At 48.2% G+C, this 24219-nt stretch overlaps 1 protein-coding gene across 1 annotated transcript in view; it reads left to right on the forward strand.

Annotated features, from left to right (window-relative positions):
• Positions 1 to 24219, forward strand: part of LOC147733011 (uncharacterized) — a 176746-nt gene that overhangs the window by 140749 nt on the left and 11778 nt on the right. The window contains exon 5 of the mRNA XM_086957566.1: positions 5385 to 5491. Within this exon, the coding sequence (XP_086813692.1) occupies positions 5385 to 5491 (107 nt within the window). The remainder of the gene's footprint in view (positions 1 to 5384; positions 5492 to 24219) is intronic.

Below are 24219 nucleotides of genomic sequence, written 5' to 3' on the forward strand. Positions count from 1 at the left end.
TATTAGGGCTCGAGTTACAGGTTCTTGAGATAACTATAACTTTAACTGCTGCATTTCTACGGTTTTATGTGTGTAAAATCTGAACCTAACTATAATATCACTGTGACCTTTGTTTTTTTAGTGTGTGTGTGTTTGTATATATATATATATATATATATATATATATATATATATATATATATATATATATATATATATATATATATATATTGCACACCAAAGTAATCCCATTACCAAGGGCACACTGTTGCACAGCCGGTGCGAGTTCACAGGGACGGGCTTTCCCTGAAGTTAATTCGCCTCCAAACAATTATACTCGCACTCGTCCAGGAATGTTAGATTAGCAGGTTTTATTTTATCATGGTGCCATCACAGCACACAGCATAACAACCTACGCGTTTCGATCACTAGATCTTGATCACGGTTACGTGATCAAGATCTAGTGATCGAAACGCGTAGGTTATATATATATATAATCTACAATTATATTTCTATTTTCATAGAGGCACACATCCTTCAGGGTCGTTGTCAATTCTTTTGCAGAATGTCCTCGTGAAAGTATAACTAGTTGAGTGAGCAAATCACTTAAATTCCTTGTGCCTAAAATTGTGCTTATTTGAGAAGTACTATAATTGTGTAACTCGGATGCGCAGATCCCAGCTCAATACACATGATGCTGTGTTGTTTCCCATTGTCCCAACATTTCCCATCAATATATAATGCTAAATTATGCCATAAACAGGATTGTTCTCCATACCTACCAATAAATCCAAACAGAGTTACATTTCAACTGAGGGCCCAATTATACGTCGCTTTGCTTGTTCGATGAGGATAGAAACTGGAGTTCCCAGACACATGGGAATTAGAAGTGGTGTGGTTAATGCACACCGCCGATATTTTTTCCTGTACATGTTTCAGCGGGGAAAACATGCCCTAAAATAAGATTAGGAAATGTTCTGAGAATGTAGAAAAAATAGCAGGAAGTTCTAGTGCCAATTTCTGGAGTTATTTGAAATGGCCGGTGTTCCCATAACCTAGAAGTACTGAATATCGTGTTATCAGTACTGCCAGGTCATGATTAACTGTCCAATGTTCCTGTCGGCATATGGTCAGGCAATGAGTGTCAAAAGTGAGTTTGTATCTTTTCTTTGGATGCTGCTAATAAACCAGTGTGTGGTAAACTTTCCCTTTTCACTTAAATGCAGATTTAATGGTAATCTCTCATGAGCCTTCTGGTTGTCCCCTAACCCCTTCAAGCCTGGGCTTTCATAAACTTTGGAGGGGTTGAGTTTTAAAAGAGAGCCATTAATGCTTCTCAGAAGAGAGGGGACTCTAATTTTGGTGGGAATAGGATCTATTGGCTAGTTCAGTGTGCATCCCTATGATTTCTCAGCCAGTCATTTTAAAGCTTTCCGTTACTTGCCAAATTCCCTTCCCTGTGCCCTTGCATAGGCCTGGCACCAGGCTGTGTGATTCTCTGCTCACCACCCTCTTCTGTTCTTAGCTCATGCTGATTAATGACTAGCTCATGAGTAGAATTTGCAAAAAAAACGTCCTGGGACAGGACCGCCTATCGCCCACTTTCTATGGCTAATACGGATTATAAGACACTGAGTCGTATTTTAGCTTCCCTATATGACAACGCTAATACACAGGGACCAATCCGGATTCATCCCAACTAGGAACACGGCTATTAACGTAAGGCGCCTATTACGGGTCTTAGAGGCTGACTCTTATCAGAAAGATACTGCAACTGTTTTCGCAGTGGACATAGAAAAGGCATTTGATAGTCTAGAATTGCCCTACTTGTTCTAGGTCATGCGCATGTTTGGGCTAGGGCACAAATTTGTAGCACGGACAGCTCTGTTATACAAAAATTCCACTGTAAGGGTTAGAACGGGTGGGTTGATCTCTGACACCTGTGACGTAGGCCAGGGAACGAGACAGGGATGCCCATTATCCCCCCTCTTGTTTGCCCTGGCCATGGAGCCACTTGCGGCTCAGGTCAGGACGGGTCTACATTATAATGGTCTTCAAGTGCATGGGCAGACTTATCATATTGCGCTCTATGCGTATGACTAACTGTTGTTTGAGCGAATTTGGGAGAAGTGCTTACTGAAGCACAGGACTTACTCTGTGGCCTTGGTAGAGTAGCAGGTCTCAAAGTAAACTGGGCAAAGTCCTGCTTATTACCAACAGCCGCAGTTAACCCTGGCCCCAAGACACTAACGGAGAGAATTGGGAGTATAGATGTTTGACATATCTAGGGACCCAAATATATCACACCCAGTGCAACTTACTGGAGGGCAGTATCGGTAGAGTCATTTGAAGAATGAAAGATAAGTTTGATTTTTCGGGGGTGCTACCTCTCTCAGTAGCTGGCCAGGTGGCCCTACTTAAAATGGTGTCCCTCCCGAGATTGCTGTACTATTTTAGGACCTTGCCGATTTGGATACCGGTGAGACTCTTTACTCAAATCAAGACAATGATCACAGGGTTTTAATGGGAAACTGGCAGGCGGTGGGCTGCATTGGAAGTCCTTATGAGACCGAGATCAGAGGGGGGTCTGGCAGTGCCTGACTTTGAGGCTTATTACCTGGCTGCTCAACTACAATGGCTCACGCAGGAGATTGCGTCTGGGTTTCGAGGAGTGGGAGAGCATGGAGGCAGGGTTCTGTCGCTGCGAGTACTGTCCCAAATTGTTTTGAAGTTGCCCATCCGACTCCATACTATGTTGGGTGAAATACGAACAGCACAGCAATTCTGGAATAGGAGCCTGAAGCGAGCACGGATTATATATCCCTATGAACCTGAAATCCCCCTATCCATGTGTGATGCATTGCCGCATGGGAGTAACTGGCAACCACTAGTAACCTGGATAGAGCGGGGACCGGCCACTATACGAGACGTATATGAGGGCAATACTCAGATTCTTTTCAATGACTTACAGGAACGGTATGGCCTGCCCAGAGGGGATTTTTTTTTACACTCTGCGCTTGCTGCGGCTATCCGGAAGCATTAGAAGGAGGGCTTAAATGAACCGCAGACATCGATGGGGTGCCAATACCTAGTGATGGTGTCAGGAACCTTTAAAGCGGTCACCTGTCTCTATGAGTGCATAACGCAAGAAATGTTAGTTCCTTTGGCTGCGTTGAGGTTAAGATGGGATGAGGACCTGGGGGATAAAATTCTGGAAAGGGCCTGGGCTGATCTTGTGGAACGGACGTGGAAGAGTATTAGGAATGCCCGATTCCAATTGGTGCATTTTTATGCATTAAACAGAGCATATCTCACCCCGGCAAAGATGAAGAAATATTTTGACACTACAACAGCTGCATGCCCACGCTGTAAAAGGGAGGGGGCAGACTTTTGACATATGTTATGGGATTGCCCACATCTGAAGAGCTATTGGGTAGACGTGGTCACACTGTTGACCGAGATCACCGACAGGAAACTAGAGCCGGCTATGGGACCCTGTCTCTTACATTGGTTCCCTCACATAGCCAAAAATAAGGTTAAAAGCACATTTCTGGATCCGGGCCTATTGTTAGCTAAACGAGATATCACTATGCATTGGAAGGCAAAGAGGGGCCCAAAAGTTAAAAATGGAAGACGGAATTAATTAAATGGGCGGAGTGTGAAGGTTTAGTTTGAATGCATTTAGCAAAACGAGCGGGGAGTGAGAGGGCAGTAGAGGCAGCGAGGGCATGGGAAACATTGGTGGTGCTCCTAAAGATCCCGGACAATGATAGCGATGAGGATCCCACGGCTGACGCTCCTGATGGGCTGGATTAGTTCATTCATGCCTGCGCACTGTATAACAAGGGGGAACTAGACACTGAACACGAGCCGCCCCTGCACCTGATACGTGTGGTTTTCCCTAAGCACTACTTTAGTTACACTTGTGGAACTATCATGCAGTAACCCCAGTCTGTAGATCAACTGCTGATTGTGAGTGATGCGCCTGGTGGGTGGGGGTGGGGGTGTGTCTTAGTAGTTTTAGAAGTATATGACTATTTTGGGATGCAGGATGCTGACAACCTGTGCACCACATGATTATTCCTGTATGCATGATTCCTATATTGTGAGTAGGGAGATGGGGATTACTTTACTTATATCATATGCAATTATGCTTTAGTTAATTCACCTGCATGTCCCTTAGCGGAGCTCGTGTCATAAAATGTGCCTGTGCAGTAAGAACCTGCATCCAGGCGCGACCATGGATTGATTGAAGTGCTGGGCATTATAGCATCAGATTTGATTGGGGATTATCAGGCACATGCATCAAAGGATTTTGCGACCGCAAACGGTGCGAATCGCAAAAATCGGCCGTTTGCGATTGCAAAATCTGCTTTTGGAATGCATGAAGGGTGAAGGCCCTTGCAATTTGAGAATTTGCAAATATTTGCGAATTCTCAAATTGCGATTGCATTTAAGGAATCGCATTTTGCAATTCCTTAAATGCAATGCATGAAACTTTAAAAAATTGCGATTTTGCAATTAGGGGGAGCAAATTACCATGAGGTTGAACCTCATGGTAATTTACGAAAACTTTGAAAAATGCACTTTTGTGCATTTTTCAAAGTTTCATGTTGTGCACAGACATGCCCTTAGAGCATGTGTGTGCACAACATATGTGCACAGATTGATTTCAGGGGTGCAACAGGGTGTCCTTTGGACACCCCTGCACCCTTGAAATCGCATTCTGAATTTGCGATTCGCTAATTGCTAATCGCAAATTGAGAATGTTGTCCCATTCATTCCTATGGACCTCTAGGCCCATAGGAATGAATGAGGAGGTATTCCTTAATTGCGACTCGCAATTTGCCAGTCGCAATTAAGGAATATTAAGAAATCACAATTTTCTCTGCAATTTCTTGATGCATTGCATTTTGCGATTCCTTAATTGCGATTCCTTATTTTCCGCAATTAAGGAATTGCAAAAAGCAATATTGATGCATGTGCCTGTATATGCTTTGTTACTTGCTGCATAATTGTCAAATCTTATTTTAATTCGGAATGCAGAATGCTTTCTATTTGCAGTGCCCTTTTTTTGACTTGTTTGCGTTTCAAAATAATAAAAAGATTATTAAAAAAAAAAAAATGTGCCTGTGCAGGTATGTAAAACTCAATGAAATTTGTTTAAAAAAAAGAGTAGAATTTGAAAAACCAACTAGAAGATTGGCTCACTGAAAGGAAAGCCAGGTGCACGGTGCATGTCTGGTGACACTAAAGCATGCTAATGCAATCTAGAAGAATTTCACTGCTCAACAGAAAGGCAGGAGTACTGTTAGAATCAATGCAGAACAGCGGCATTCTAGCAGAGAAGTCAGACCTGAGCAGGAATGGATGCTTCCCATGACCTTCTGTCGCTCTTGTTCTAGGTATGAAGCAAGGGCAAGACATCGGCACACAGTACCGCTCGGCCATCTTCACCTACAAGCCCAAGCAGAAGGAAGCGGCTCTGAGGTCCCAGAAGGTCTTTCAGAAGGTGAGGATCCGGGCCAGCCTGGTAAGAGGCTGGTGACGAATGGAGGAAAAGCTGACCACCGATGGCCGCTTTTCATGGAGACCTGAAAGCTGCCCAGCTCCAGTAGGGCTGGAGGCAGAGTCCTCCTTCTCCACACTTCTTTCATTTCAAGATCACTTTTTGGGTGAAAGTGTGAGTGATGCACATCTATGTGCATGGGAATTGCCGTGGTGAGTGGCAGGTCAGGAATGAATCAGAAAGGAGTGCTGGAGAGCACACAGAGTGTGACTGCAGCCCACTGGCTGGTTCTCGAGGTCTGTGTGTGGTCTTGGTAGAAGTAAGGCTTCAGACCCACTCAAAAGAGCCAGGGTGGTTGGCATGGGACTGGGGGGAAGTTGTCTGAGGTGGAACATTTCTCGGCCCAGGGCTTACCTCTTCTGATGCGCAGGTGTGCCCAGAGAGGACCCATCTACCATAACTGCCTGGATTGGGGTAGATAGACCAGTCACACACAGGCAAAGCTCTGAAGTTTATCAGCCCTATGCATGAGTAGCTAAAACAGACATTTTTTTTCTTTGCCATTTGTTGCTGGTAGGCTGAGCACATTTGAACCCAGGACACCGGGAAACCCTGCACAAGAACTTGCACCGTGGGCCAATCTGAATAACCCGGTTGGCTGTCTCATACCGTTCCCGCCTTGCTATTGGAAAACGCCCTAATGTGCTCAGATGAGCTCAAAAGCTTCTTACAATTGAAACATGTTCTCTGTAGGGCTTCTGGCCCTGTAGGCCAGAGCCTCTCGTGCCGTCGGGCTACCCACGCTCTAAGGCTGCAGAAGGTGTCTGTGAACCCTTCAGCCAGCATCCTAGCCCAGTCTATCTCATTAGAGATGGTCAGAGTGAGGGAGCCCCCCCCCCCAACTCCTCCAAGAACCCCCTTAACACTCTCGCGGAAGCACCAGGAAATGGAGGTTTCCATGGTAACTGAGTCGCTATAGCAACTGGGAGCCTAAGGGCAAAGGCCACAGACAAGCTCAGCTGCCCTAAATAGACCCCTCTTCTCTACTCATGACACACAAGAGTCTTCACTGCCCCTCCCTCCAAGAAGAGGCGCACGGGGGTGCAGTGAAGATGCACTGTAAGATCAGATGCATAATCTGATATGCCATAATGTCTGGAAAGCGGATGCAGGTGGCTGATTCGTCACCATCAAACATACAATAATTTGTAAGGAACTTTGCTCTCCTAAAGTGTCACTCAGAGAGAGAGTGTCTTGTGCATAAGGAGCCCAGTCCTAGAGGGGCCACTGCGGTGTCACACTGCAGGGCAGATCTAGAGGGGTAGGGTTGTGTACCACCATAGACCGTCACTAGAGAGGGCAGTGCTGTCTGAGTAGACGACCATCTCTACAGGGCCCAGTGATGTGTGTCACTGGGGACCGCTCCTGAGGGGGCAGCGCCTTGTGACAAGTGGACCCCCCCTTTTATAGAGAGGTGATGTGTGGCATTGGGGCTGGCCACTCTCAACCCGTAGCAGGTCAACATGCAGACAGAGCCTGTGTTGTGTATCACGAATAGGACAATTTGCCCCGCACACTTTTACTCCGCGTGCCATTACTCTGCAGTTTTTACACTGCAAAATCTTTTACAACGCAGGGCGTTACAACGCAATCCATTACAACACATTTCCCATTACAATGCAATTTACTATTCTAACTCCATCAGGGCGTTATTTTGGTGAATGCGTTGTATTAGTTTGCGGTGTAAAGCCCTGCGGTTTAACCTCTTCGCTGCAGGGGATATTCCCCCGCTGTGCTGGGGTGGAGGGGGGCACGCACAGCGCTCACATGCTCATGACGAGCTCAGCTCGTCATGAGGCACGGCGCTCCTGTGCTCATGATGAGCTCAGCTTGTCACTGCCACACCCGTTCCCGTGGAACGCTCAGCACAGCTCATGACGAGCTGAGCTCGTCATGAGCACCGGAGCGCCGTGGCTCATGCCGAGCTGAGCTCGCCATGAGCTTTCAAGGGGTTAAACGATTTTGAGGTGTGAAAAATACGGGGTAATGGCGTGCGTTTTAACGCATTCGGGGTAAAGGATGTTTCCTGTGTGACACCAGGCCCTGCTTCTATTTTATTTTTTAATGAAGTCTTATATCGCGCGAACAAGACCAAATAATGGTATCAGAGCGCGGTACAATATAACAATAGCATTGAATGTACAAGAAGTAAGATATAGAATCATAGGGTGAGGCCCACACGCTATAAGTGATGAAATCATATAGCGTGCATGAATGATACAAAGAGTTATAGACTAAAAACACAGACAATGAATTCAAAGTGGAACGGAGAGTCGCATCAGGTAGGAAGGAGACTTCAGTAATCTAATTTCTACTTCTTTTTTAGAAGATTGAATGCAGTGTGCTCACTGGGACAGTGCTGTGTATCATTAGGACCTGTGTGTGTTGATAGGGAGCAGTGCTCACCAGCAGACTTGAGACAAGCTGTGAGGCCAAGCAAACAATCACTTCCTTGACTATAACCAGTGACAGTGCTATGCAGGTGTGCAGCAGGGTACTGCTGTCCTCTTTGGGCACAAATTACAACTCGCATGAAAATGGTGGTTTCCTTGCTCCAGGTCAGACCACTCCGGCCTCACCATCCTAGGGAACACCCCTCAATGGCCCCTGCACTTTCACCACAGTCTGGTTTCTTCTTGCTGTATGTAGTCATCTCAAAGCTCTGCCTGGACACAAACCCAGTTCTGCTGCTTGGCAGCTGCTGAAGATTTGACCACCCTTATAGGTTGTCTCTTTTGTGTGGTGACCAATCCTTATTGTGTGGCTATTTGTTCAGCCCGCCCCAGGAAATGCCTGGAATTTGCAGTGAGTGCTGTACTCGGGGTGTCTGCCCCACACCTGTGGAAGACACATTTCCTTGACCATTGGCTGGATAAGACTTTCCTCCTTTGTGAAATCCTGAGAAGAAAGTCAGCAAAGGCCTTCTCGGTTCTACTGCTTTAGTTTATAGTTTTTCAATACGACACCCTAACTTGATGAGAATCATGGCTTTAGATAGCTGCTGCCTCCCTTGAGCCTGTGGGGTGTTTTGCTTCTCTACTTCCAGAGAAGATCTGCTGGTCCAGCACAGAGAGACAACTAACCAGTAACAGGACTCTGAAAGTTGGTGTTTTCTCAAAGTTGAGGGCAAGTATAAGACTCTGGGGGAGATCCTGCTATCTTGACCTACCCTGGAAAGAGGGGAAGCTTGAATCCCAATGCATGCCGACTCCCTGACCGAGACAAGGGGCAGTGGTCGCTGACTGAAACCTGCATGAAGGTCACCTTGAGAACGTCATCTACCCAGGAATCGAATGGACCTTAAATCCCAGCAGGTTAAAAGCATCTGCAGATATCTGCTTTGCAGGCGGGTGGAGGATCTCTTAAAGACATTCCAGGGCTGCTTCACCTTGACCTCGTCTACCACCCCTGACCATATGGGAGTTGGTATCACCTCTTTTACAGAACTGATACAAGAAGCCTTTCCTTCCCCCCTAGGTTTTGGGGGGTTTCCTACTGTCTGAAGCTTGTTGCTCTGAATCTGGGTCTATCTCAATGATTCTGTAGTCCTTAGTATTCTAGCGATGCCAAAGTTTAAGAGCCCAACTGATCCTTGAAGCCAATTCCCAGTTTCCTAGCTACAACTGTGGGCTGGTGTGTTCATTGGTCCAACCAGATTTCTTAGGTGCCCATGCTATTGTGGTCCGTAGCACACTTCCGGCTCCAGTACTCTTCCCATTTCTGACTTTGCATTTAGAGCACTGTTGAGCAGTAACTGGGATCGCTCTGACCTGTATTAGAGCCCACCGCCACCAGTAATTGGAGGTGGGTAGCACTAGTTACTAGTCACTGGAACGCTGGGTTAGGACTAGCTCTTGGAAGCCTACAGCCATGTGTTTGGGTGGCCTAAACACTTTATGCTTTGTGATATTTTACCAAATTTTCAGCTGTCAGAATGTAAACCAAATAAGGCAACAAAGCATATTCGTGGTAGTCTGTCATAGGCTAAAACATACGTCTGTGGTGTAAAGGTCCAAAACTAACAAGGAACGCAGGCCCTCAACCACCTATGAGTCGCATGCCTCATTATAGTCCCCTCTTCACATTGAGACTATGTGGGTGCCGGTGTAGGCACTGACATGTCCACATGCCCACTGGACAAGGACTCTGTGATGAAGCATGCCACTTGGAATTCCAGTGGGTGAGAGTCTTTTTAATACCACAGAGTGGTCCACTTGGGGTGATATGGAGGGGTAGGGTAAGCACAGTAGGCTTTCCCTCCTGTTGGTTTTGTATGGTTAGATATTTGGGAAGGTGAGCAAACCCTGTATCACTTCTCACTCCCTCCTTCTTGCAATATAGTAATAATCACACACTGCAACGGAACAGAGAAAATGCTTCATAGTACTAAAGTATCAGTCCTGCAAAATCATTCAGGCACTGGTGTTCCCAAAATTGTGGCATTTGGTAGGTCATCATACACTCACGTGCTACTGAACGGCAAATCTAGATGCTGTATATATGAAAAGCAGAACAGTAACAGCCCAGACGAGGTAACTGAAATGCAGAATGGAAATCACTTCCAAAAGCTCACCTTTGGACACAACCTCATGGCACTGGTGTAGTTGTGTATGAGATTTTGCTGTTGTTTTCTCTCTGTTGTTTTCTTGCATTGAACACATGTTGCTCACTCTTGTTGTTTGTTTGTCTCTATCTCTAATTGAAGTGTGGTTACTGTGTCTGATTGTATGAAGCTGTACCACTCACTGCTGATGACTGTCAATATGTATATTTCTTTTTCTGTCTCTGTGGTGTTGTTGTTGTGTGTGGAATTTAGCGGTTGTTTATCACATCTTAGTGCCTGATAGTGTGTTTGTGTGTGTAATCCTCTCATTAGTGTGTCTTTGTGTGTGATTTTGAGCTATTGTTTCCTTGAGTGCTTGTGTTGGCTGTGCGCGCTGTTCTCTTTTCCTGGCTTGTGTACTGTTCTGTAAATATTCTGTCACTGTCTTTTTTTCTAAGAGTTGGCTCTTTGTGAATTAGTGCACTTATTTCCCTCCGTGTTGATGCATCAGTACATGGGGTGTGCTTACTTCTATCTCTGCTACATTGTTGCCATGTGTAACACTGTTTGTGTTGACTGAAAAAAGAAGTGTAAGGAGGGTCTAAAAGGATCAGTTTACCGACGCTGACATCTCAAAACCCCAACTCAAATGTAACAACAAAAGAAGGGTTGGGCGAGGTTTGGATTTACTATCTGTATCCCACATGATGATATTCCGCCATAAGGGTGGGCTGATGGGAGTTTCTCAGCCCTGTGTTATTTCTTGTGGTTGCTATATGATCCCACTTTTTCTTTAGTTTCTAGTACAGCACACACATTTATTTGACCGGACATCTCTTCTTTTGTTGTTACACTGTTTGTGTTTCCATGTGTTGATCCCAGGAAGTGTGTTTGATTCTCTTTGCTATGCAGTTTTGCTGCTATGTGTAACATTGTGGTGCTTCTGTTTCTATCGCCGTCAGAACCTAGCAGTAGTAGCAATAGTAATAGTAATAGTAGTAGTAGTAGTAATAGTAGCAATAGTAGTAATAGTAGCAATAGTAGTATTAGTAGTGGTAGTAATAGTAGTAGCAGCAGTAGTAATAGTAGTAGTAGTAATAGTAATAGTAGTAGTAGTAGTCATAGTAATAATAGTAGTAGTAGTAGTAATAGTAGTAGTATTAATAGTAGTACTGGTTCCTGAATATTGATATTCAACAAAATTAGGTACAAAGTTCCCCACTGAGGTTTGGTTAGAGTAACTCACAGTAGCCTCTCTCTTTAACAGGGTGTGACAAAGCAGGGAGAAAAAGTGATCCCTTTTCTGAATCTAGGGTGCCTCACACATACCAAAGGTTGAATGGCTGTTGTCATCCCACCCGATGAATGTACAGTATCATCATTGGCACCCTGCTCCTACGGCAGGCTGGCGGTGCAATGCCCGTCGGGCAGCACAAAAGTGCCACTCTTTAGCGGAGATCTTTTATTCCTTATGCCAGTGGGTGCATGTGTGTGAGGGACCTAGAAAGTGCAAAAAGTGAGCGTGAGTGTAGTTAAAACAGGTCAGTAGAGTCCAAAAGGGGGACTTTTAATAGCATGGCTCACTGCCTCATTAAAATACGTGAAAAAAGTGAGGGGTATTGAGGCGTGATGGTTAGGATAATCAAGCCTCATTCAACCCTCAGTTTCAGTGCGGTCGACATGTTTCATGCCCAGCAGGGCAATTCTTCAGGACCTACAAAGCTCATAATTTGCTATCGTGTCCCTCAATAATTGAGGAACCGGGTATACGACCTGGCTAGTGTCGCAGGATCAACCCTTCATTGACGGCCTCCCTGGGACCTCAATCTCTGGGCGTTGATCCTCCCGGCAGACCTGGTGGGGTCGGTGCTGCTAAACTAGCACCTGACTGGATGCAGTCTCAGGCGTCTCGAACCTACCCCGCCCACGTCGGTCTCGCCGTAGGAAAGCCGGTGAATATTGATGTCAGAATATCGTTGGACACTAATATCGGAGACATTATACGTAGGAAATACATTTCAAAAGGTAAGTAAGTATACATTTTCTATACCTAGCTCCACATATCTCTAACTTGGTGATATATATATATATATATATATATATCTTCAAGGTACATAGTTGTGGAGTTAGGAATAGTAGATCTATGCTTCTCTATATGCAGTTACCTTTTGATATTTAATCCCAGTGTATTTTTGCCATGATATATCAGGGTGCCACAGTATTCTAATATTCGATATTCCGGAGTACATTCGTAGTGTGTGGGGTGCGTGTGTTCAGAATGCTCTCTTTCTTGCAACGTTGTTGGTACTTTGGCTTTATGCAGTAGTTTCTCTCCTTCTTTACGTTGATCAGCGTTTGTCAGTGCAGTTTCCTCTCTCTCTGACCTTTCTCCGTGTACTGCTGTTGCCCTGTTTTCACGTTTTACTCTTGTTTCTAAGTAGTACTCTCCCCTTGTGCACAGGGTTCCTGGTGCCTGGCAGTGGGTATAGCTCTTTCTCTCCCTCTCATCTTTGCAGTGTTGTTGCTGTGTGTGACATTGTGATGTTGTTTTCCTCACTCCTGGCACCGTGAAGAGCGTGGAGAGTTCTCTGTCGTCTGCAGTGTCGTTACTCTGTGTGGCCCTGGCTGCTGTTCCCTTTGCCATCTCTGCCTGCCTGTGTGGTTCATGGTTGTGTCCCCCCCTCTCTCTCTCTATCCTCTCTAGTGACGTTGGTGTATGTGGCATTGTGCTTTATTTTTCCTACTTTTCCTGGCACGACGTGGACCGACCTCTCTTTCTCGCCCTGCCTCCCTCTCACTAGGACTCCTCTGCAGTGTTGTTGTTGTTGTTGTGTGTGGCCTGGTGATTTTGTTTCACGTGGGGCTGGTGGTACGGTTCTCTCTCTCCTACAGAGTTGTTGCTGCGTGCGAGCAAGGGCCCCTGCTTCACTTTGTGTTATGCCTGGTGATAGGTGTGTCTCTCTCTGCCTTGTATAGTTATTGTTGGTAGTGACACAGCTACCTTGCTTCATTCTGTGTTAAAACCTGGTGGTGTGCATGTGTGGGGTGACGAGGAATCGTCTCTCTCTCTCTACAGTGTCCTTGTTGTGAGTCACACAAGCTCCAGTTGCAGTTTATGGTGGTGCCGACTAGTGTGTGTTTTCCTCTACAGTTCTCGCACCTCCACAGAGTTCCTGCTTTGTCTTTCACTATTGCCTGGTGTATTTGTGTGTGCGGTTCTCTTTCCTCGGCAGTGTTGTCGTACGTGATTTAAAGCCCTTGTTTCATTCTGTGTTGTTACCAGGTGTTGTGTGTGTGTATATGGCTGTGTAGTTCCCCTCTTCTGCAGTGTAGCTGCGTGTGACATTATTCCGCCGTTTCGCTGACTGCAGTCCCTGTTGGGTTTGGATAATTAACTTGGCGCTCTTATCAGCTGGCGCACACGCGCCAGGCGACCCTCTGAATGGGCACGAGCCTCAGCCCAGGGCACCCATTGTTCCGGGTTCTGAGGCAGATTTCCCTTTCAGCTCCAGAGATTTTCCCATAGAGAGCGGGGGCTGAAGGCGGCGAGGGGACTCATTAGCTGGCACGTGGATCTGGTTGAGTGACAGCCATAGAAAGCCGGTTGAGTAACGGGCACGCGTCTCTGGTAGAGTGACAGCAGTGCGGAGCTGGGGGAGTGACAGCGATGCAGAATTGGAGGAGTGGCAGCAGTACAGGGCTGGACGAGTGACAGCGGTGCAGAAATGACCGAGTGACAGCAGAGCAGGGCTGCACGAGTAACAGTACGGCTAGACGAGTGAACGACGTGGAGGGCTGGACGAGTGACAGCAGTGAATGGCTGGGTGCGTGACAGGAGTATGGGGCTGGACGAGGGACAGCATTGCGGGGCTGGATTTGTGATAGCAGTGAAGGGCTGGACAAGTGACAGCAGTACAAGGCTGGACCAGTGAAATGAGTGCAGTGCTGGACGAGTGACAGCTATTCAAGGATGGACCAGTGAAATTAGTGCAGTGCTGGACGAGTGACAGCAGTGAATGATTGGATGAGTGAAAACAATGCAGGGATGGACGAGTGACAGCAGTGAAGGGTTGGACGAGTGGCAGCAGGACTGCACGAGTGACTGAAGTGAAGGGCTGGTTGAGTGACTGCAGTGCGGGGCTGGAGGAGTGACAGCAGTGCAGGGCTGGATGAGTGACAGCAGTGAACAGCTGGATGAGTGGCAAGCAGTGTGGGTTGGACGAGTGGCAGCAGTGCAGGGCTGGACGAGTGACAGCAGTGCCGGATTGGACGAGTGACAGCAGTGTGGGGCTGGATGAGTGAAAGCAAAGCAGGGCTGAACGTGTGGCTGCAGGGCTGGGCGAATGACAGCAGTGCAGGGATGGATGAGTGACAGCGGTGCGGGGCTGAAGAAGTGACAGCAGTGCGGGGCTGAACGAGTGACAGCAGTGTGGGGCTGGATAAGTGACAGCAGTGTGGGACTGGATAAGTGTCAGCAGTGCAGGGCTCGAATAGCAGCCACGGTCGGTAGTAGGAGTTTCTGCAGGGCGGTGATGTGGGAAGGGGGAGGGGCAGGGTGGGGGTAGTAATGTATGGATTACGGAGTTTAACAGGTAAGTAAACATATAAATAAATAAAACAAATTTCGTTGCGTGCACTGCATCACCAAATGCGATGCAGTGCGCGCAACAAAATTTATTTTGTTTATTTATTTATTAATTTACATTACTCCGGTTGGCCGTGAGCTGGAGTTTACTACCCTCCACCTTGCCCCTCCCCAACCCACCCCACCGCCCCACGGCACTACTTCCAGGGTCCGCTACTGGACAGCAGGGCTGGATGAGTGAAAGAAGGGCAGGACAAATGACAGCAGTGAAGGGCTGGACGAGTGGCAGCAGTGCGGGGCTGGATGCGTGACAGAAGAGAAGGGCTGGACATGTGATAGCAGCAGTAGCGGCCCCTGAAGGGAGTGCGGTGGGGTGTGGGGGCAGGGCGGGGGAGGGGCAGGGTGGGGGGTAGTAACTCCGGCTCACGGTCGACCGGAGTAATGTAAATAAATAAAGAAAACAAATTTCAAGGCGCGCACTGACAGCGAGTACAATGAAATTTGTTTTGTTGATTTATTTATTTACATTTACTACCCCCCACCTTGCCCCACCCCCACTCCGCACCACGGCACTCCCTCCACGGGCCACTACTGGACAGCAGGGCGAGATGAGTGAAAGAAGGGCAGGACAAGTGACAGCAGTAAAAGGCTGGATGAGTGAAAACAGTGAAGGGCTGGATGAGTAACAGCAGTGCAGGCTTGGATGAGTGACAGCAGTGCAGGGCTGGACAAGTGAGAGCATTGCAGTGCTGGACGAGTGACATCAGTGAAGGGCTGGACGACTGACAGCAATGCAAGGCTGGACCTGTGACAGCAGTGCAGGGTTGGATGAGTGGCAGCAGTGTGGTGCTGGACGAGTGGCAGCATTGCATCTAGATGAGTGACATCCATGCAGGGATGAACAAGTGACAGCAGTGCAGGGCTGGATGAGTGACAGCAATGCAGGGCTGGACAAGTGACAGCAGTGAACAGCTGGATGAGTCAGCACTGTGGGTTGGATGAATGGCAGCAGTGCAGGGCTGGACGAGTGACAGCAATGCAGGGCTGGACAAGTGAGAGCATTGCAGTGCTGGACGAGTGACAGCAGTGAAGGGCTGGATGAGTCAGCACTGTGGGTTGGATGAGTAACAGCAGTGCAGGCTTGGATGAGTGACAGCAGTGCAGGGCTGGACAAGTGAGAGCATTGCAGTGCTGGACGAGTGACAGCAGTGAAGGGCTGGACGACTGACAGCAATGCAAGGCTGGACCTGTGACAGCAGTGCAGGGTTGGATGAGTGGCAGCAGTGTGGTGCTGGACGAGTGGCAGCATTGCATCTAGATGAGTGACATCCATGCAGGGATGAACAAGTGACAGCAGTGCAGGGCTGGATGAGTGACAGCAATGCAGGGCTGGACAAGTGACAGCAGTGAACAGCTGGATGAGTCAGCACTGTGGGTTGGATGAATGGCAGCAGTGCAGGGCTGGACGAGTGACAGCAATGCAGGGCTGGACAAGTGACAGCAGTGAACAGCTGGATGAGTCAGCACTGTGGGTTGGATGAATGGCAGCAGTACAGGGCTGGACGAGTGACAGCAGTGCAGGACTGGACGAGTGACAGCAGTGTGGGGCTGGTCAAGTGACAGCAGTGCAGGGCTGGATGTGTGGCTGCAGTGCAGGTCTGGACGAATGACAGCAGTGCAGGGATGGATGAGTGACAGCAGTGAGGGGCTGGATGAGTGACAGCAGTGAAGGACTGGACGTGTGACAACAGTTCAGGGCTGGATGTGTGACAGCAGAGAAGGGCTGGATGAGTGACAGCAGTGCAGGGCTGGACAAGTGACTGCAGCAGCAGCGGCCCGTGGAGGCAGTGCTGTGGGGCAGGGCAGGGGAGGGGCAGGGTGGGGGGTAGTAAACTCCGGCTCACGGCCGACTGGAGTAATGTAAATATATACATAAATAAAACGATTTTCATTGTGCGCGCTGAAACCCCAAATGCATTTCAGCGCCTGCAATGAAATTTGTTTTATTTATTTCTTTACATTACTCCGGTCTGCCGTGGGCCAGAGTTTACTACCCCCCACCTTGCCCCTCCCCACCCCACCCTGCCGCACTGTCCCACCGCACTCCCTCCATGGACAACTACTGGACAGCAGGGCTGAATGAGTGAAAGAAGGGCAGGACAAGTGACAGCAGTGAAGGGCTGGACGAGTGGCAGCAGTGAAGGGTTGGACGAGTGAAAACACTGCAAGGCTGGACGAGTGGCAGCATTGCATCTAGACAAGTGACAGCAGTGCAGGGGTGGATGAGTGGCAGCAGTGTGGGGCTGGACGAGTGGCAGCATTGCATCTAGATGAGTGACAGCAGTGCAGGGGTGGATGAGTGGCAGCAGTGTGGGGCTGGACGAGTGGCAGCATTGCATCTAGATGAGTGACAGCAGTGCAGGGGTGGACGAGTGGTAGCAGTGCTGTGCTGGACGAGTGGCAGCAGTGTGGGGCTAGATGAGTGGCAGCAGTGAAGGGCTGGACGAGTGAAAACAGTAAAGGGCTGGACGGGTGGCAGCAGTGAAGGGTTGGACGAGTGAAAACACTGCAAGGCTGGACGAGTGGCAGCATTGCATCTAGACAAGTGACAGCAGTGCAGGGGTGGATGAGTGGCAGCAGTGTGGGGCTGGACGAGTGGCAGCATTGCATCTAGATGAGTGACAGCAGTGCAGGGGTGGATGAGTGGCAGCAGTGTGGGGCTGGACGAGTGGCAGCATTGCATCTAGATGAGTGACAGCAGTGCAGGGGTGGACGAGTGGTAGCAGTGCTGTGCTGGACGAGTGGCAGCAGTGTGGGGCTAGATGAGTGGCAGCAGTGAAGGGCTGGACGAGTGGGAGCAGTGAAAGGCTGGATGAGAGACTGCTGTGCGGGGTTGGAGGAGTGACAGCAGTGCAGGGCAGGACGAGTGACAGCAGTGGGGGCTGGACAAATTGCACCAGTGTGGGGTTGTTCAAGTGACAGCAATGAGGGGCTGGACAGATGGCAGCAGTTCAGGACTGGGCGAGTGACAGCAGTGTGGGGCTGGGCGAGTGACAGCACTGTGGGGCTAGATGAGTGGCAGCAGTGAAGGGCTGGACGAGTGGCAGCAATGCGGGTCTAGACAAGTGTCAGAAGTGCAGGGCTGGACGAGTGACTGCAGTTTGGAGCTGGACAGATGGCAGGAGTGTGGGCTGAATGAGTGACAGCAGCAGCAGTAGCTGAATAAGTGGCAGCTGCTAAAGTAACCCAGTCCCAGGACAGGTTGGCGATGCTTTTTGCAGGGACTTCCAAGTAGTTAACGCATCGATGTTATGCTTTGCAGATATTAAGTGCATGTCAAGAATATTGTTTTGGGTGTCCGGATGCAGGGGCGGCTCTAGGCTCATGGCGGCCCTGGGCAGGGAGCGTAGGTGGGGCGCCCCGGAAGAGGGGATCCGGGCGGGGTGGAGCGCGGAGGCCAGTGAAGGGGGGGGGGTGGGGTCAGGGTGTTTGAAAGTGTAACAGAGCCGGAGGCCCCCAAATCCCTGCCAGGGTCCACCACCCAAATATGTATCCATCCTCAGAGGATTATTATATTAAGGATATATATTGGCGTGGTGGCCCCTGGGGTTTGGTGGCCCTGTGCAGGTGCACAGCTTGCACATGCCTAAGGCCGCCCCTGCTGGGTGATGTTGGAGGTGTTTTTGTTGTCTAAGGTATAAGCACTGGACAGAGTGGGTTTGGGAAAGGTGTTTCAAAGTGGCCAGACTACAGGCCTGCGACTTTCATTCTATCATGCAAGATGAGTGTGAGAATGACATGGGAATGCGATTTCAGGTAAAAAATACTCATTTGTTAAATCTGTGGAGGACTTGGGTTGGAAGGGGGATGGTCTCAATCTACGCATGGTCTGCAGGGGAATGCGCTACGTCACGCGTGCGTGTGTGTTTTGTCTGATGTATGATGTGTCACGCACTCATAACGTGGTTCCTTGAAGCTACGCCTGTCAGGTCATGAACGGTAGTCCACAGTTTCTCTCCCTCTCTTCCTCCTTCCTTCCCTCCAGCTCTCCATACCGCCTTCGTTCATCGCGCGCGTGTGCGTGGTGCACACACGCTGTGATCTGGCGCATAGTTCCTTGGAATTAAGCCTGCCAAGTAACCTGGCGCCTACGCATCATGCACTGTAATAACAATACCCACCTCACCTCCTATAACCCTCCATTCCACTTTCTACCATTTGCCTCCCCTCTCCCCCTCCGTCTCCCTTCCTCCTTTCCGCCTCCCTACCTCAATCCCTCTTCTCTCTGCCCCCTTCACCACATTTTCGGCCCATCTCCCTTTCTTCCTTACAATCCACCCACTCTCTATTTCCATTGTCTGCCCTCCCTCTGTCCTCCTTCCAGCGCCCTCTCCTCTTTCCTTCTAGCCGCTTTGGTGCGATCGGTAAAGCCCACTGACTCCTGAGGTAATCCACCACCGACAGGAATTACTGCCACCCTCCTACACGGGTTTAATAATACCACTCACTCGCCGCCGAACTGCAGGCGAATAATACTTATTAATACCCCCTGTCACCACATACAAGGGGTTGGTAAAATACCGCTGACGGTAATTCCGCCAGCAGACGTCATGCCACTGATGCATTTCCGGCATCCGTTGGGAATCAGCAAACGTGACTTTGTGCCTCCCTTCCGGTGCAATCATTGCGGTGACCGGTGAGAAAGCAGTTTTTGCACTGCAAGCATCGAGTAACATTGCACTGCACCAGTTTTACATCTTAAATAGAAACAAGCAGGTGACATCACAAAATGTCTCTCATTCCATCTAGACGGGGTGGTTGGTCCTTGCACAGGGTAGGTAGGGTGAGATTAGAGGCGGCGGCTTCTGCATCAAAAGTCTGCCTCCCTTGGTGTGACCCTAAGTGTGTCATTAGAACGTAACAGTCCCATGGGAGGCAGGGGGCGGGGTGGCGCGGGGCAGAATCCGAGACCTCGCTCCCTCTCCTCCCCCACCTCAAAGCCAGCTCCGCAGTAACCTCTCATGAAAAGGAACAATGCAGACGAGGCTGGCTTCACGCTGCAGCAGGATGCACCATTTCCACCAAGTCTCGAGGCACACCTAAAGACAAGAACTGCTGCCATCTTGTGGCCTTTGGCGGTACTGACGCTGAGTACGGGAACGTATACGTAGTGGTACACCCTGCCCTCCCATTCCCCCCACCTTCTTGTGCTGCTCCATCCCCTTTAGGAATCAGCCACAATGCCAACTATCTCTCAGCCATCTGGGAACGCGGGCCGGGTCCGGTTTTGCAGAAATGCAGAGGCCATCTTTTATGAAAAGTGTTGCATCGCTGCGTGAAAACAGCGATGCAACACTTTTCAGTGCCCCTCCTGGCGACACCATGGAGGCGCCGTATTTACCGTACGGCGCTCCATGTCGCAAGGATTTACAGGTATGTCAGTATTTCTGATGTATCTGTAGGCACAGTAATGACGCCTTGCTGGAGTATGTTGCAAAAGTGACCCTACTCCAACAATGGGTAAGTACACATGGGCAAGTCCCATGTTAAAGGCGCCTGCATCAGTCTTACGCCTGCGGTGAGGCGTAAGATTTTGACGTGGTGGCGTTCTAGAAGTGGTATAGTGAAATATCGTAAATTGAACTGCGCCACTTCTACGACCCTTTTTTGCAGGGAAGCCCACCCTGTATACATTATGCCTGATGCAGGTATAATGTAGCGCAGGGCTTTACAAAGTGACACATCTGCTTAGATGCGTATATATGGCACAATGTGGCACATTTACACCGCTGTCGCATCAGCAAAAGTGATGCAATGAAAGCGCAAAGGACTCATAAATAAACCCCAGAATTTGTAGAAGCGTAAGTAAAGATGGTGTTCATGTAGCAATATTGAAAGAGCAGGGGTACCTGAAGGGTAACCACTTTCTTGTCGGGACCCGGAGGGAATGGAATCCCTGATTATGACACTCTACACTGATTACTTTACCCTCCTGGGTTCAGAGGATGAGAGCTGTACCGCCGATAACTGTAATTTTGAAAAGATTCTTGAGCAAGGAAAGTCACCTATAGATGTGCGGGCATGCAAATAGTAACCTAACGTACAAAAATACAAAGAATATACTCAATAATACACGAAAAGAAAGCAAACATTGTTTTATTTCTTATGCAATGTTAAAAAAAGTTAATTAAGTTAAAACTTCATTGAGTAAATTGTTAGACAGCTATTTGGAAGTTGTCCTAGACATTCATAGATACATGGTAAAATAGCAAAAAAAAGGCATATGATAAAGCATATTAGTATGAGCGCAGAAGTGGAAACATCATCTCCGTTACACATTAATGATTGTAATATATTGCTCTGGATGTAAAATCATGAATAGTTATTCTATATCAGACATGATCATAAATCGTGGTGTGGAAGACTTGAAGATGTGAGTGTAGGCACCTGGCTCTTTGACTCCTCTCGTCCTTTAGGTTTGCATCTCAGTAGCAAGCTTAGTGCCCCTACTTCAGGGTCACTGGAATTATGCAGCAGGATTGACAAAAGTATGAGACAAGAAAAGGAAAATTATGCGACCTAATGCGGCACATATTCTGACAGTATTACTTCATAATTTAAGAAATGTGTTCACATGTAAACATTTTATGGGAAAAGCTTTGCATCCTTAGCACCAATTAAACATCCAAAATACGTTAATAATAAAAGATGACCAGTCAACATTTCAGTGGCGGCTCCTCCATTAGGGTGGAGGAGCACCGCCCACTGCTTTTTGCGAGAAGCAGAGAATAAAATGGTATTTTAAATACTAGTTAATTTTCTGCTTCTCGCGCTGCGAGAAAGCAGAAGGCAAGGATATGCTTGGTTGGGGCGGGCGGGAGGATATGTCTGGTTGGGGTGAGTCGGGGAGGAGTGGCTTGCACCACTCTAAGTACAGTGACTGCTTTGGTCACCCCTGGGGCCGACCAAAGCAGTGATGCACACTCTACATTTTCTCTATGCAGCCTACTTAGAGAAAATGGCCTTCCTACAAGTGCCCTGCTGGGCGCTGTCCGGGACTCCGCACCGATCACAACGCTGCCATTGCAGCATTGTGATTGGCTTACAGGAGGGGAGGGAGCATGCCTGTTCCTGTGCAGGAGCAAGAAAACATTGACCTGGCCCAGGAGCAGAGGCGGCGTGGGACAGGTCAGGTATGTTTTATTTTACCCCCAACCCCTCCCTCGCGGTAACCCCGCGTGATAACCCTGAGCGACCCCCCCATCCCCTTCAATTGCGAGAATTGGGAGCCGCAACTGCAACCTTTACATGGGGCGTCCTTTATGAAGAACATGGGGTGCCGCAATTTCAGTATCTTTTGACCCGTGTGAGCTAGGAAGATTTACTGATACCAGCAGATTATGCAGCAGATGATGGATTACGAGGCAAATGTAGCAAATCCATAATTCTGCGGGGATGCCGAATTTCATAATTCCAGTGGCTCTGCCCTACTTCACACATCTGTCACTCACCTGTTAACCAATAACAGGCAGTGCCTTTAGTGATTGATCAGTTCCTAGACCCTCCTTCCGAGTGGACTGAGTGGCATTCCTAAAATGGATGCTTCTTCAGTCAACTCTCAGTGGGACGGTATTCCTCACCCAAAATCACCTGGTGCAGGAAGAACAGAGAAAATAGAGGAGGACCCCAAGTCCACCTAAAAGCTTATCATATGTAGTGGTTAAAAATGGTCGGCGTCATGACACATTCCCATTAGTACCTAGGTAGGGCCACTAATCCCAGAAGATTACGAGCATTAATGAGGTAAGGAACATAAACACATTGCCATTCATGCAGGTGCCCAGGGGACACAGATGACGCAATTATTCAAACAACTTCTGATAAGGTCCACTAAGTGGTTTATTAAATATTTGATCTGGCTAACCCACTCAATATACTCTATTATAATTTGCTCAAATAGATGTGTGATCTGTGTCCTCTGAGAATGAATTATTGTGCCCGAGTGACGCTGGGTGTTGCATTCCTTACAGCCCTGATTTTGCATTACCATACCTGATCAAGCCACACTCAGGTATGTTGACATTCATAATAACTTTATTTTGGCAATGGCTATAAAAGCAAACATAACTTAAGACTGTAGAATCATTCAATAATTTGACGCTTAAAATCATGACATATAAGATGATAAAAATAACACAATTAAAACTAGCAGCATATGAGGGGAACATCACGATGATTGTAAAATGAGAAGTTAAAATTCATTCTAAAAACTAAAAGCAACAGCACGTGCTTTAAGAAATCATAGAAAACAGCAAAATGCAACTCAAACGCTCAAGGATTTTAGGTACTGAGTACTAAGCGACAACAGGGCGGTCTTTTTTTCTCTGTGTCTCCACATGCATGCAAAAAAATGGGAGACAGTTGGTTGAAGGGTTTCTGCGTTGAATACCCTAGTTTCAATTTTATAGTCCCTAATGCTCAGACTGTGGCACAACGGCAGGATCCATTTTCTCCGAGAGGGTACATTTAAATGTATTTGAGCTTATATAGCGCACAGCTACCCGCAGTGGGTTTCCCGGCGCTTGCTTAGGGAACCTGTCCTGGTATTCCCCTGTGAGATATCCCGGCAGGGTATCCACAAGTTGAAAGCCAGGCATCCTGCCGCGAGGGGCCATTGTGGAGATTAAGCAAGCTATTGCCCAGAGTCGCAGAGTGTGAACCCGTGAGTCGAGGAGGCACTGGAGCAAGAATTATCGAGTCCGTGGAATTTTTAGCCCAAGACCCACCGAGGCGGGGAATTGAACCCTGGTCCAGGGCCGATCTCAGCTTCCGGGTCTGCCGCCTCTAACCCCTGAGCCACACTTCTCCTATGTACATAGTACTGACTACTGAGGACAAAAGTACAGGACATGATCTACGGTTTCCTTGGCCTCTGGGCAAAAAGGACCCCCCTTGGAGCAGGAGGAAAATGACCATGGCAACGCCCAAAGTATTGGGAATTTGTATGTGGTGACAAACCCAATGTATTAGGTCCACCTGTTATTCCCCCTTCTAAGGACTTTCATTTATAAAACCCAGATTCTGGTATGGGGACTCCATCTGGAATTATTAATTCCAACCCTGGTATCTCCCCCCTCAGGTCTGTGCAGCTCGTAATCGACTCCTCAGCGTTTAGGACAAGTCATTCATACATGGCATTATTGCAGCGTGAGGGTTCTACATACTGATGGCGGGGTGCATTCTGGGGGAAGTCCATTCCTTCACTCCCACGGCTCTTACATAATCTCACTTCAGATGAATGTCTCTGTCATAGGCTGAGTGAGATGACCTTACTTTCCCAGCTCCACATTGATGGTTACTTGGAGTGCGTCAGTATGTCGTCATTAATATTAGATTCCACCACCACAAACAAATGAAGGGGAAATACTTCCGGCAGGCACGCTACTCTTCTCCTGAGAGTGGTTCACTATTAACATTTCTGTCCTTCATGGGTGTAGAACAATTTCACCCTTTTTAGGGGTGCCTAGGCGGGGATTGCAATTT

Source organism: Lissotriton vulgaris, chromosome 2_1, assembly GCF_964263255.1.
Source record: "Lissotriton vulgaris chromosome 2_1, aLisVul1.2, whole genome shotgun sequence".
Taxonomy (NCBI): domain Eukaryota; kingdom Metazoa; phylum Chordata; class Amphibia; order Caudata; family Salamandridae; genus Lissotriton; species Lissotriton vulgaris.